We start from the raw sequence: 14,941 nt of genomic DNA on the forward strand, positions 1-14,941 counted from the left end.
ACAATGCTCTGTTAGGCATTTTTTCGTTTTTTTTTTTTTTTTGTCGATAAGGCATAAAAATGCATACAGCAGAAACAAGCCGCACCGAAAAAAATGAACCTTGGAAATGTCACCTGGTGGAAATAAGCTCTGAGCATATACTGTTAGGTAGCCATTTAGAGATTCTGCCCACCAGAGTCGACCCATAATTAAATCTTCTGCTTTACATTTCAATTGAATATTCCCATAGTTTTTCTTTTTAGGTTTTTCTAAAATATGCAATTTGTATGTGTAGATTTCGACTATACAGCCCTATGAATTCCTGTTTATTATTTTTACTGCACTGTCTTAAAAGTTGATTATTCCCCATAAGTTTTTATGAGGTATTTCTGTATAAAAGTTCCCATTCATTTCTTTGGTCCCAAAGGAAAGGTATAGTCGGCTCAATCATTTTTAGAGTTTAGTTCTACAGGCACCTCTCCCATACTGAAATTGCTTACTCGATGTTTGGAGGATGTCTGGCATCATCTACTCCTTTGTTCCCCAACATTTCTGTCACAGGTCTGCCCCTTTCATTCATTGTTTTTTGATATATTCAATTATGGAGACTCCGGGTCCCATGTGGAGTGGACATTACCTAGAGCAGCTTGCATGCAAATACAGCGTCCATAGGAATGCCCACTCCTTCAGACTGACATCTGCCCATGAAAGTTTTTTCATTTTTGTGTTAGCCCCTTTCACATGGGTGATCCCATCATGCCTGCCTGTCCATTGTTTAGGTGGACTTGATCAGATGATCCATATATCCCCATGGACTGGCGGGTGTAAATAGTCTTGTGTCTGTTTACACCCTCCTACCTTAAATCCGATCCAGTCTGCCAAAAAAAAAAAAAAAAACACGGCAAAGAGATCTGTTCCCCTTGGTCTAGGTGGATTGGATCGGAAGGCAGACGGATGTAAACAGACAGCTGCCCATAAAGCAGAGCGGGCTCTGCCTGTGTCAGCATGGCAGAAACTGAGCAGACACAGACCTGTCATCTGCCCGCTCTGTTCAGTAGGGGATCAAAGGACAAATCCCCTGCTGATAAAATCTGATTCGGTCTCGTGTGAAAGGGGCCTAACTGCGCTTAAATGCTAGTCCTTGGATTAGAATGAGGGCTCTTGAGTACTGAGACATGGTGCTGTGATGTTTTTAAGATGCTATGTAGAGCACTCTGCTGGACCCTTCCACCAGTCATGATTTGCCTGCATTACATAGAAAATCACAGAAACCTAGTTAATACACCACTGGCTCTAAAAAAAAAAGGTTTGTGAAGAAAACAGGTTTTATTTGAAAATGTTTTTAGACTGTCGATATGGGGGGGGGGGGGGTGGAGCAGGAACCAAAATGGAAGACAAAATAACGAAATAAACTACAGCAAAATCAGCTTGATTTAAATAATTTTAATAATGTTATACATGTGCAAGCTTTTCTTTCAGTGATCTATTTGTAATGATATATGTACATGGGGGCAACCATATTTTCTTGTCTATATGTAGGTTCTGCTTTCTGCTTTGTAGTGCCACATACCGGTTGTCTTTTACCGCTCTGATCAACAATGCGTCTCTGGCTCATTGAAATGAATGCACTCCTTCTGTGGCTGATAAGTCATTAGCACCATTGCAGTAGTTTCCTCTGCCTCTATTGCATAGAAGGTCCCATTTTTTGGTTTGTCACCAGCACAAAAATCGATGGAAAATTTTCCAGAGGGGACACTTGTTCCGTGGACAACTCTAAAAAGGCATTTCCCTCCCTTTTTGAGAGATTTCTTGTCACCTCCTGTCGTTTATAGAGAACAGAAATTAAAGAGAAGCTCTCCAATAGGAACAAAACTGGCAGGGATTTTACCAATTTCTTATTCCAGGGGTCTTGAATTAAAAATTAAGGATGTGTGGTCAGTAAAACTTTCTTCTGGCAAAGGTCCGAATCTCATATTTGCACTAGAACACATTACAGCCCCCCCCCCTTTACATCACAGCCCCCCTTTACATCAGTGTCCACAACCCCCCTTAAAATCATTCTACATAGTCCCCCTTTACATTGGAGTGCCCCTTTACGTTGCAGTGCCCTCCACATCACAGTGCCTCTTTATATCACAGTACCCTTTTAAATCACAGTGCCCCCTACATACAGTGCCTCTGTATATCACAGTGCCCCTTCACATCAGACTATCCCCTTCAATGTATGCCTCCCCTGCACAATTCTACCTTGGGCAGGGCAGAGGCACTTATCAGCATGGGGTTTGCTCTCCAAAATCTCCTGCCCAAGTGCCCCTGTCATCCCCACAGCAGGGGGTGGGAGGTACTGCAGATCTAGACAGAGGATGGGAGCTGCTCAACTCACTATGTTACCAAGCGGGTGATTACCAGCTTGTTAATTTGAAAAGATTTTACGTCCTGATCTGCGGCACCTCCTGCCCTTTGCCCAGCTGTGAGGTTGACAGTGGCGGCTGGGCAAAGGGCAGGAGGTGCTGCAGAGACTTGAAAGGAGACTTGAAAGAGCACACACAGCTGCTAAAATGGTGGCCACGGACCGGATAGGGCCGTCACTCGATCCTGGTCCGTGGTCTGCCATTTAGTGATCCCTGTCTTACTACTATCCTGAATTAAAAAAAAAAAAAAAAAAAAGCTTTTGGTATTTTAAGATAGTAAAAGATTTAAGAGGGAAAGTATATAATAATGAGATGTAATTTCAAAAATTATTTTAATGGTAAATACAGCAAAACTTAACTAAGATATGTGCTCAATATATGTGTTTCGTTTTAAAAGGGATTTCCAATAAAAATAGAATTCTTATCTATAAGACTGGGATCTTGCTTATGACGACGTGAAAAACATAACCTACCATACCATAAAAATAGCGTTAATCTATTTTATGACCCTGCTGAAATACAAGCATAATGTTTGGCATCCTAATTAGTGAAGTTAAACTGGCCAAACACCTGTAAAATAAACCAACAAATTGAATTTTGTTTTTGACCATAGTGACAGGAAAATATTAAGGAACGGGATAGAAAATTTTTCGTGAGCAAACAAAGTTCTAACTCTGAATGAGGTTTTTACTCTTGAAAAAAATGTGCTTTTATGTATTGCACAGGTTTTAGCTACAAAAAAAACAATTTTAACGCCTGGGATTTCATTGCAGCTCTGGGCAAAATGTAGGGGTTTTTAAACTTTTGGGAGTTTTGAAAATGGGGTGATTCAATGATGGCAAAATCAAATGCTCTGAACTTTTTTACAGACTTTCCATATGCATGTGTGAATGAAACTTCATTGGTCTGGGGCCAACTTTACTTTTGAAAAAACTCTGAACTGCAGGGTGAGGTACAAAACATACTTTCTCTGCAAGTCACTGTTAAACACAACACAGATTGGTTGATAAATTTTGTTTTGCTGTATGTGTATAACTAAACAGATCATAAAATGGAGCCAACATTTATTTTCTTTGGGACAAAGTGAGGCTCAGAACATCTATCACGCTTTTATGGATAGCACTGTCCCCATTGGGGAGATTTTCTCATTAATGCCTTAACCAGTCAGCGACAGTGGTCACCAAGATGTGATGATGGAATATCTCACTAATGTGGACACGACTCAGTAGAAAAACTTTTTGTGGATGGAGGGTAAAAACCTCTGGCAACTTTATATTGATGCATGCAGTGAAAACTTGGGTGAGGTTCTAACCCTTACCCTTTTAATCAAAAACGTAAAGAAACCATTTTGGCTGGAGTTATGGTTTCAGTGCATATAAACAGGGATAGCACTCAACTGTATTAATAGATTTCACAACATAATAATTTTAATCACCATTACTATTCCATTTTATGTTTCAGGTTGAAGAAGGGAGTAAAGCTGCCGAGATCTTAATGGCAGGGGATGAAATTGTCAATATAAATGATATACCACTCTCAGGTTATCGCCAAGAGGCAATCTGTCTAGTGAAAGGATCACATAAGACATTAAAAATGGTTATTAAAAGGTAAGCAATCTTTTTTTCACATTTGGTTTGTGTATTATTTGGTACAATACCCTCAGTTTCTGCAATGAATTGCATTTAGGATTTAAAGGAAAAGTGTGGGCATATACAAAATTAACATACATACCAACCAACTGCAGCATCGGTCTGATGCAACAGCTGTTCGCCACTGGCTCTAAGCCCGAGAACTGAGCAATCACATGACCGCTGTTTGCTCAGTTCTGTTGTCCGCTCTGAGCACAAAGTGGTGACTCTCCGTCACTACACTCTGCTCTGCCCCTTAAACGCTCACATGTAGCACCGGGCCCTAGAGGAGGCAGAGCAGCTAATCGCTCAGTTTTTGGGTCCCCTCTGAGCACAGAGCAGGGACTGTCAGCCACTGCTCTCTACTCTTCCCCCTCAGCGCTCACTGGAGCGCCAGGCTGTGCAGTGGCGGTAGCAGCTGGCACAGCCTCGTAGCGGGGCTGAGAGGCTGTGCCAGCTGCCTATAAGGCATCTGGGTGGATCCCAACATTATTCTAGTGTATGTAACAATGTTTACATATTTTTATTTTTTAGGGAGTGTTTCACCAAAAATTTGTCATTGCATTGAATTTTTGACAGATTTAGAAAATTCCATCAGGTTCAGTTTAAAATGGAAAGGTAATCTTTAATAACTTTTAAAATACAAAAAAGCTGATCTGGCATAAGTTCCTCTTTTATGTGCTGACTCAGTTATTGTATTCATTATTAGCTGCCTTGCTGTTGATACTTAAAGCGGCGTTACAGTTGTTTTTAAACTCAGCGGCTCCAAAAAGTGTAGCTGCTGACTTTTAATAACACACACTCACCTGTCACACGATCCAGCGATGTGGCCGCCTGAACCTCGATTCTCTATACCTCGCCTCTTCCCCGTCCCTGCATCACAAGTGCGGGCACCCAGCTGTAACATCTTGCGGCCTCCGGGTGTGCACTGCGCATGCGTGAGTCGCGCTGCACCTCCTCAATGTCTGGGCAATCTTCTGGGACCTGTGACATGTTTCAGAAGTTTGCAGGGAGGGAGGGGGAGAGAAGAACGTATGCTCGAGCCGCCTAGGTGGCCTGAGCAGAAGTGGGAGCTGGGTACCTGTCAAAAGTAGGTACACACTCCCCCTCCCCCCCAAAAAAATGACATGCCAACTGTGGCTTGTAAAGGGGAAGGGGGTGAGGAGCCCTCAAAGTGGAAGTTTCACTTTTGGGTGGAACTCCGCTTTACAGAGGTTGTAAGCCCCCCAGAAAAAAAAATGGGGAAAAAAACCCTGTAAGACCAAGGCATAATGAGCTAGTATGCATCGCATACTAGCTCAATATGAAATACTTACCTTAGAACAGTGTTTCTCAACTTCGGTCCTCAGAACCCAATAACAGGCCAGGTTTGCAAGAAAACTGAAATACATCAGAGGTGATATCATTTGCTGCTCAGTGTAGGTAAGTCCAGGGTAATACTTAAAATCTGGCCTGTTAGTGGGTACTGAGGACCGGGGTTGAGAAACACTGGCTTAGAACAAAGCCCCTGCAGTGCCGCCCGCTTAGTGGTGATGCGGACTACATGTTCGACCGTCCTGCTTCCTGGTTCGTGTCCTCCAGCCATCTGATGACATCACTCCCGCTCATGCGCGCGGGATCTGCCGTTCATGGCACAGGGCTCTGAAAGCTCCTTCAGAGAGCATGCGCCAATGACGTCATCGGCTGCATTAAAAGTAAATTTCTCCTAAATGGTGCAAGTTTAGGAGATATTTACAGTAATTATAGGTAAGCCTTATTAAAGGCTTACCTATAGGTAAAAATTATAAGAGAGGGTTTACAACCTCTTTAAGCAAAGGAAAATGTAGCATGGCCAAAAATTATAGAAAACTGGGTGTGTACGTATGTATGTATATCTGTGTGTATATATGGATGTATGTGTGTGTATGTATATGTATGTGTGTATGTATATATATATATATATATATATATATATATATATATATATATATATATATATATATATATATATATATATATATATAGGAGATATATGGATGGATATAGCTGTTTATATTCTGTTGACTGTACTGAAATTTGTAGCGGTCTCCCCATTTTTTTTTTTTTTTTTCCAGATATGTTCCTGTTGTCTTTATAAAAGGGGTTAATACATTAAAATTTGTGACAGCTCTCAACTGGTTTAGCATTTTCCATCTAGTGTACATAGTTTGAAGATAGATAGCATCCACTGCTTCCTATAGTTTTTTTATCATCATTATCTTACATGACCGTTGCATCCGGGCTTAGTCATTTAGCAGTATTCACTATTTTGAGTAGTAGTCTGCATTGTGTTTTATTTTTAAATCCTCCTTTTTTTTTTAAAAGATTTTTGTTGAAGTTGAAGTGATCCTGTATGCAAATGCTTCCAGATATTATTTTGTGTTCTAAATACTTGTGTATAGATCATCAGTTGACTTTTAATAGTCAGCAGAGCCACCTACAAAATAAAATGAAGCTTGTGGAGGGGAGAAAGGAAGACACTCAGACCTGTATAAATAGTTGTTGTTAACTTGGTAAAATGACATTCAGACCAGCTGGTTTCCTGTTATAAATAATGCTTTTCTTTTTGGGAGGACAGCTTCCTTCTGATAAGATAGGCAGTGCTAAGCAAAATATAGAAATACTGTAAAACACTTCCACGATTCTAAAGAAAGCAAAAATGTGGTCTCTGTACTTAGTCATATCACCTAATACTTATTTAATCCAAAGTTATAGGCATATATAGCATGTGCTTTATGTACGTTTTTGTTGGTGTCCTCGTTTTTAGGTAAACAAAAGGTGCCCATAAGTCCAACAACTAAGGGCAGGCAGAAAATAACTAATATGATCATCCATGCATTCAATCTGGAATTTGTGGAAGAAACGATCAGTGGTTGAAATGTCATTTTTGGCTTTTTTGAGATTTCTAAACAATAAAAACATTAGATCACATGTGTGAAACACAAGGCCCGTGAGACCTGAATCCAGACCTCCAGGCCATTTCATGTTGCCCTAGCAGCTCTTCTGCAGCTGTGGCACCCCCCTCGTCTCCACCACCACCTTGTCCCAGCAGCCAGCAACAGAGAGCTGGACAGAACTCCTACACCAGATCCTGCACTCTTCAGTGCAGCTGTGAAGAGGTTTGTCAATGCCATCCCCCCATCTCCACCCCCACCTTGTCTCAGCCGTCAGCTGCAGAGAGGTCAGAACTCCTCCTGCAGATTCTGCACATCTATGTGCAGCCTCAGCACCCCCTCATTTCTACCTCCCCTGGTCTCCGCATTCAACAGACTTTGGCAGCTGACTCGAGCCTTCCTCTGGTCCTCTTTTAGTCCCTGCAATTTCTACTTCCCAGCTCCACCTCCAGCCTCTTCCCAATTCTGCCTCCAGCTTCTTCCCAGCAGCAGCACATGGTAAGGGGGAGGTGGACTAATGTAGGAGAGGGTGTGGGACTTCTGATGTAAGGGGGGGGGGGTTCTCTGGACATTTAGTCTTAAAGACACAACTGGCCCTTTGAGGGCGACCATAATGCTGTTGGGGCCCGCAATTCATTTGAGTTTGACACCCCTGTATTGTATCTATATTCCAAAAAGTCCCCACAGATGAAGATATTTTACAAACGTCAAAGAATATTAACACGGTGTATTCATTCTCCTAATCTGAATTAATGAAAATGTAGATTGTCAAGTAGAAAATGTAAGTACACCAATATATTTACCACCACTTCAAATCCATGAAAATAAAGAAATTAAAAAAAGAAAAATCCAAGAAAATAAAATCAGTTGTTCCAGATTAGCTGCCAATGTTTGGAACCTGTCTTATCAGACATCTAGGGCATGGTGCTCTCTTTACTATTGGCATGTAAAGTGTAGTCACGCCAAGAATAAAGAGCTGTCCAAGACCCCAAAAAAGGATGTGGATGCCTGTGGGTCTGGCAAAGGATTTAAAAGATTGCAAAATTGTTTGAAATCAATCCTATCACAGCAAGAATAATACCCTACATGTGGCATAGATTTTAAACAACTGCCTATTTGCCCAGGATTGCCAGCTCAACCAGTCTAACCCAAAACCAGACCATTTGATGCTAAAAGAAGTCTCCAAGACTATTAACTTACCAAAACTGACTTTTCAGTGGCGGCAGACGTCCCTCTCCTTCTTAGGGATTCGACTGACCCCAAACATCACCTCTCTATACAAAGCCAATTTTCCAAAACTGTTTGACACACTACTGAAGGATGTACAAACGTGGTCTGAAGCGGGTCTGGCTTGGATGGGCAGAATTGCCTCAGTAAAAATGACAGTACTACCCAAACTGCTCTAGTACTTTCGCACTTTACCTATCCAAGTCCCTACTTTTGCCATGTGACAGTTTCAATCCTAAATTTTCCAATATATTTGGGGCCCCAAGGGCTCCAGAGTAGCTCGAGCCACTATGTATCTCACCCAATTTTAGGAAATACTATGTCGCAGCACAATTTGCCCAATTAAACCAACTCAATAGCCGGCACTATATTTCCCAGAATGGGTTTCCATAGAGGCCTAAGCGTGCTCCACACTTACAATCGATTCTTCTTCCTTCTCCAATAAAGTTAACCCCTTCCCTGCCAGTGTAATTTTTACAGTAACAGTGCTTATGTATAGCACTGATTACTGTAGTAATGTCACTGGTGCCCCCAAAAGTGTCAAATGTCAGTCAAGGGTCTGATCTGTACGCCGCAATGTCGCAGTCCCGCAAAAAAAATCGCAGATCGCCGCCATTACTCGTTAAGAAAAAAAAAACAATAAAAATGACAAAAATCTTTCCCTTAGTAAACGCAAATAACTTTTGCGCAAACCAATCAAAATACGCTTATTGCGATTTTTTTTTTTTTTTTTTACCAAACATTTACCAAACATATGTAGCAGAAAACAAATTGGCCTAAAATGTTAAAAAAATTTGATTTTTACATTTTTTTTTGGGGAATTTCATATAAAAAAATGTGAAAAATATTGTTATTTTTGCAAAATTGTCGCTATTTTTTGTTTATAGCGCATAATCAAAAAATCTCACAGGTGACCAAATACCACCAAAAGAAAGCTCTGTTTGTGGGAAAAAAAGGACATTAATTTAATTTGGGTACAGCATTGCACGACCGCGCAATTGTCCATTAAAGTCACGCAGTGCCGAATCACAAAATACCCCCTGGTCAGGAAGGTGGTAAAATCTTCCGGGGCTTAAGTGGTTAATATATTGCACCTTACCAATAGTTCAATGTGGTGGCTTTATTCGTTTTATATTTTCTGGCTGAAAACCTTTAGGAAATACCTGTTGACTTTGCCAAAAATGCATTGTTCTTGTCACTTCCTTTGAATTGTTCTTAAAGCACAAACTTTCTTACCTTCCTTCTAAGGTATCGTCTATAAGCTATTAGTCCTCTCGCTTCCTATATAATGGAGATGGAGGGAGGGAGGTGTGTTTATAGTCCAAATCAGATGAGCAGTATGGGTGGCAATCATGACTTTCTACATAGCATATTTCCCTTAAAATAAGACCGGGTCTTATATTAATTTTGGTTACAAAAAACACACTAAGGCTTATTTTCAGGGGATGCGTTATCTAAGTCCCCGGTCTTCTTTCCCCTTGTCAGCTCAGGACTCCTCAATATGACATCTTTAATCCCAAAAATAAACCTTAGTTAAAGTCATTTTTAAAATATGTAATCTGTTTTGTAAAAAGATTATATAATGTCCAGTGAGTCTCCTTTTGTAACTTTATTGTCAAAAATACCTTATTTACAGCGCCGCTGGGTGATCATGTGATCTGCTGGTGCTCTTCTTTCCCCCTCTAAGCACTGCCGAGGTAAGGGCCGAGATCCCTGCTGATGTCAGCCCCACCCTGAGCACTGCAGAGGGATTGGCCACTAACGTCAGCTGGGAGGAGAGGAGAAGGTCTCCGGCGGGTCATATGAGCGCCCAGCAGCGCTGTAAATAAGGTATATTTGACAATAAAGTTACAAAAGGAGACACACTGGACATTATGTAATCTTTTTACAAAACGGAATATATATTTTTACAAGGACTTTACTAGGGCTTATTTTCGGGGTAGGACTTATATTGGCAGCCCTTCCTGAAAATCACGCTAGGTCCCTTTTTCGGGGTATGGCTTATTTTCGGGGAAACACGGTAGATACAGTTAAGTGAACATGAGTTTTCCATGTATTTTGCTGTGTTCCAGATGTGTTCCATACAGAAAAGATGCAGCATGTTCTACTTTGGTTGACTGCACTGGAACGCACTGAACTGGTGTTCAGGACTATTGGGATACATAGAAACCACTGTGTGCATATTTGATGCAGATTATAAACTCGCTGGACTGTATCTTGTGCGAACCAGCCCTAAATAAAGTTTGTTTGAACAATTTGCTCTTGATGTAGGTGGAACAACCCTTAAAGCAGTTGGGCAAGTAGGAGTCTCAGAGTTCTTAACCTTGTACAAATTAAAGTATAACTAAAGGCAAAGGTTATATTTTGCCATCTGTGTCCCATTTAAGGAGATTTCTCTTCACTTCCTGTCCCATGGCCGCAAATTCTTCCAAAGTGAGGAAATGTCTTGTTATCACCAGGGTCACTAGAACTAGTGTCCCCACTGGAAGAGTCCCACTCTATCCCTGTTCTGGGTACAACCCAAAATTTAGGACTTTCACTTCCAATGATAATTGCAAACAGGAAGAAGAGGGTGAATCTCCTTAATGGGCACAAAGCGCTATAAAGCAGACAGAAGTTCAAATCACTCTCCATTCTATCCCAAAAAAATAAAATGTTTTGCCTTTATCATATTGGCGCGGCGGCACACAAATATGCGGCCTCTTGGCGGGTGGGCTTTGGCACCGAGTGGCCGCATATTTGCGTACCACATTGCAAACACGGCTGTGCCGAGAGCACACCCAGCGGCTAACGGAAAGCTTTCTGATCATGTGACTGTCGTGACAGCCAGTCATGGTGGTCACATGATAATAAACCCCACCCTGCCTCCCGGCCCTTTAGGGGTTTCAGATTCCGAGATCATGTGATTGGCCGTCACGTCGGTTACATGATCAGAAAGCTCCCGATCCGAAGCAGCAGGGCGTGGGACCGCCAATCATGGGGGTTCACATGATCATAAACCCTGCCCTGCCTCCCAGCATTTGAAACCCCTTAAAGGGTCATGAGGGGCCAAGGGGTTAATTACATTATATAGAGCTGAGTGTTGAGAAGTTAAGATTGTTTAAAATGCACTATTAAGCTTTTACAGAAATGTTGCACTATTTAGTATGGATTATTTTTCTCTTTTCTTTTTATTTTTTGAAACACTATATATTTGCTATTTATACAGGTTTTGCTGCCTGGCATTACATTGTGCGCTAGCATGTATTGCACAACCCCACCAACAGTCGGCGTATATATTTTAGAAGTGGGTACCCGTTTACATTCTGTATTTAGCATAATTCCGGAAATGGTCTAACGTTGCTATTTTGTTCAGTAACTTTCCCAATATGCAGAAACCTTAAATATCTCTGCTTTCTATCATTCACATGCTGATATGGCCAAAGCCCAATATTAATACTCTTGTCAGAGGTTTAGTATTTTCCAATTGAGTAGTCTCTTTGTGTGTAGTTTAAACAGAGACTTCTCCTTAAATGCCGAACACTAATAAATAGCCTGCATTCCTGCACCATCCGGATCTTGATAACCTTGGGAAGGCAGAGGCAGTGCGTCTGTACCTTTATCCACATGCTTGTTTTCATTTTGTCTGGACCCTACAAGTCAGAATTTGAGAGCTTCACACGCCCAGAGCATGGAGGATTTTGTTAATAAGCTTCTATGTCTAGAAAATGAAAAAATGTTTTTGTATTTGTCTGTTCAGGTTTGAGATTTACATAGCTCTGCCACACGGTACAGCCAGCCTAGCGATCTTCATTTTCTTTGCTGCAGTTATGCAACACAGGTTGGGCGAGCCGCACTCTGTGTGTGAATGCTCAGGAGCAAGCCTGATCGAGTGCCGTGCCCTCATAGCAAGAGGCTTGTTATTTGGAATACTCTGCAGGGGCGGGGGGAGCCAGGACCACCAATGGGGGACTTAAAAAGAAGAGGATCGGGGTAAGTATAAGGCCCCTTTTACACCTACTCAGCGGGGGATCTGTTTGCAAATCTCCGCTGAGCAGGCAGATGACAGGTCTGCGTCCACAACGCTATGGGAGGGTCGGATGGAATGGACCGCCTGTCTGTTTCCATCCAACTTTCATCCGATGTGCTAGACCAGGGATCCTCAAACTACGGCCCTCCAGCTGTTGTGGAACTACATGTCCCATGAGGCATTGTAAAACTCTGACATTCACAGACCTGACTAATCATGATGGGAGTTGTAGTTCCTGAACAACTGGAGGGCCATAGTTTGAAGACCCCTGTGCAAGACAGATGTGGAACAAGTACCCATCTGTCTGTTTTTGGCGGACCAGATTGAATCGAATGCAGGGAGGAGTAAACTGACACATGCCCATTTACATCCTCCTCCCCATGGGTAGAGAACCATGGGTGGTCCAATGAAGTATGCAGGCAGTGTTAAGTTTTCCTATTGGAAATCCAATCATGCTTCATAAATTTGGTGTCATTGACGCACCCAGCATCAGTTCAGTATGATAGTGGAGATATTCTGTGACTCCTAAAAGGTGGATATAGTCTTGAGCTGACCATCTTTTGGTAGAGGGAGTGTAGGCTCAACTGTTAGGCCAGCTTTAGGCCAGTGGCCTCCAAACTGCTGCCCTTTACTTGCCTTTATCCGGGCCTTGAGGCATTATTCCTGCCACGGACACCAACAATGGGGCATAATTCCTACCACTGACAACAATGGAGCACACTTCCTTCCACTGACACCAATGATGGGGCATAATTTCTAACACGGACTACAAAAATGGAATAGTAATTCTACTGACACAAACTATTTTTCCCCCTAATGCCAAAGATCGGGCTTTGTTTACTCCCATTGGGCACAGTCCAGTTCCCCTAAAGTCTGAAGGACAGTAAACTGGCACTTTGTTTAAAAAGTTTTGAGACCCCTGGTTTAGGCCATAATGGATGATGTTCAGCATGTGGGTGTATTAGGAAATTCAATTAGACATAACAATGACAATTTTTAGATCACTAGGTTTTTTTTTTGAGTATATGCTATGTTTAGATGAAAATTATACAGTGACAAACGATCTGTATAAATTCATTATGTATTGTACTTGTTGAGAAAAATAGCCAGCCTCACAGGAGTTTTACCCCATGACTGTTGGTAATGCTTTTTTTGTTGTGTTCAAGTACAGCGCCACATTAATAAAGGACCCTAAATAAATGAGTAAACAAAGTCTGTGAAGTCTGTCTGAAACTGGTGCTAAGATGCAGAAATAAATACAAATGAATTTCAACACCGTGAGAGCAGACACAATCCTGACGATCACCACGTACATAAAATGAGGTAGTCTCCTTACCAGATTTTTAGACCCCCTGTTACGGAAGGTCCACCGAGCATGAGGTATAAAAACGATCACCAGTGAAGGGTCCACTCCAAATCAACATCCAGTCCATCACGGAATGTTCATACAGGACAGTACAACCTTGTAAACTGAGCAGCTTTGTCTTTGCCAGAATTTGTTTGTCACTACAAGACCAGGCGGCTCTTATAATTCCCCTTTTCTAGGTTGCTTTTAATTTGGTAAATTTCTGAATTTCTGAACAAAGAAAAATGTGATCTGTGGTCAAAAATGTGACGTAACTGGATCTTTGAAGAGTCGAGGAGAGATCAAGACTTTCTTCCTCACCAGGGTGCCAGCCCGTAAAAAGAGAATGAAGGTCACGTTGATACTTCTGAGTTTTGGTGATGGTAGCGTCTTGTATAACTCCTGAGCTCTCCCTGGAGTTCAGGTTGGATTTCTCCTCTCCTGTGTCCCCTGCAAAGTATCCTGGGACCATAAGACAGGGGGCAGTAAGCAGCTTTTTTTTCGGTCAGAAGGAGGTGGTGGATGGGGGAGGCATGGCCACCTCCTTCCCTCCTTGCACAGGTGGCTGCTCTGGCTGATCTAGCAACTGAAGATGGGGCAGAAGGATGCTTTTTTTGTAAATAAACTGATTTTATGATTTTTTTCTGTGTGGCCTTGAAGAGAATCTTTACTCCCCTATTACAATTTTTTTTTCTCTCTGTTACCCTTGTCCTTGGGTTGTCCATTTGCTCTTGGGCTCTGACTTCTTCATAAACTACTTAGTATTGCATGTGCTCCAGCCCTGGTATATACATGAAAAACCTTACTAACCTACCAGCAAATCAAGCATTGTCTGGTGTAAACCACCGCTTCAATCAGCACTCTGGGTCTCCACAACAACCCCTCTCCTGATGTCATCTCCTGGATTTTTGAGCTGGCTCCCTGATGACGAGTGGATGGTTCATGTTTTGTACAGGGAAGAAAGCCCATGCATGCTCAGGCAGAGGACAACATTATTTTAGGTTAGAAAGAAGTGTGGGGGTTCTGTAGAGGTGAGGCGGCATTTTATGGCAAAGGGAAAAGAGTGAAGGATCGCTTTAATCGTTTTTGGCCAAGGAATTGTTTCTTTGTGATTGTTCTGTTTCTACAGCCATCTATGATTTACAGTCCCTTACCCATCTGTCAGCCAAAAATTACATAACTGTTCCAGGGTTTTGCATATTACACTGATAATTCTACTGAAGATGATATCATAATTGCGTTTCACACATTGATTACTGTTGACTGGGGACTTTTGTGAGCTACAGTGTTCAATTCAGTAGCTGTGGTGACACCTGCATGTGAAAAGACAATGGCATCATTTATAGGAATGGCCGCCCTGGAAATTCCTTTCTCTGTTCACATTCATAATAAACAGTCTACAGGTTGTTACTATTGCTGCCAAGTTAACC

At 41.8% G+C, this 14,941-nt stretch overlaps 1 protein-coding gene across 3 annotated transcripts in view; it reads left to right on the forward strand.

The window, feature by feature from the left end:
* The window catches only part of SHROOM2 (shroom family member 2), a 373,353-nt gene that overhangs the window by 132,700 nt on the left and 225,712 nt on the right, over positions 1-14,941 (forward strand). For all 3 annotated transcript variants that reach the window (XM_082245430.1, XM_082245432.1, XM_082245429.1), the window contains exon 3: positions 3,852-3,997. In XM_082245430.1, coding sequence (XP_082101556.1) covers positions 3,852-3,997 — 146 coding nt within the window. The remainder of the gene's footprint in view (positions 1-3,851; positions 3,998-14,941) is intronic.

The sequence above is a fragment of the Pelophylax lessonae genome (assembly GCF_965119305.1).
Source record: "Pelophylax lessonae genome assembly, chromosome: 2".
Taxonomy (NCBI): Eukaryota; Metazoa; Chordata; class Amphibia; order Anura; family Ranidae; genus Pelophylax; species Pelophylax lessonae.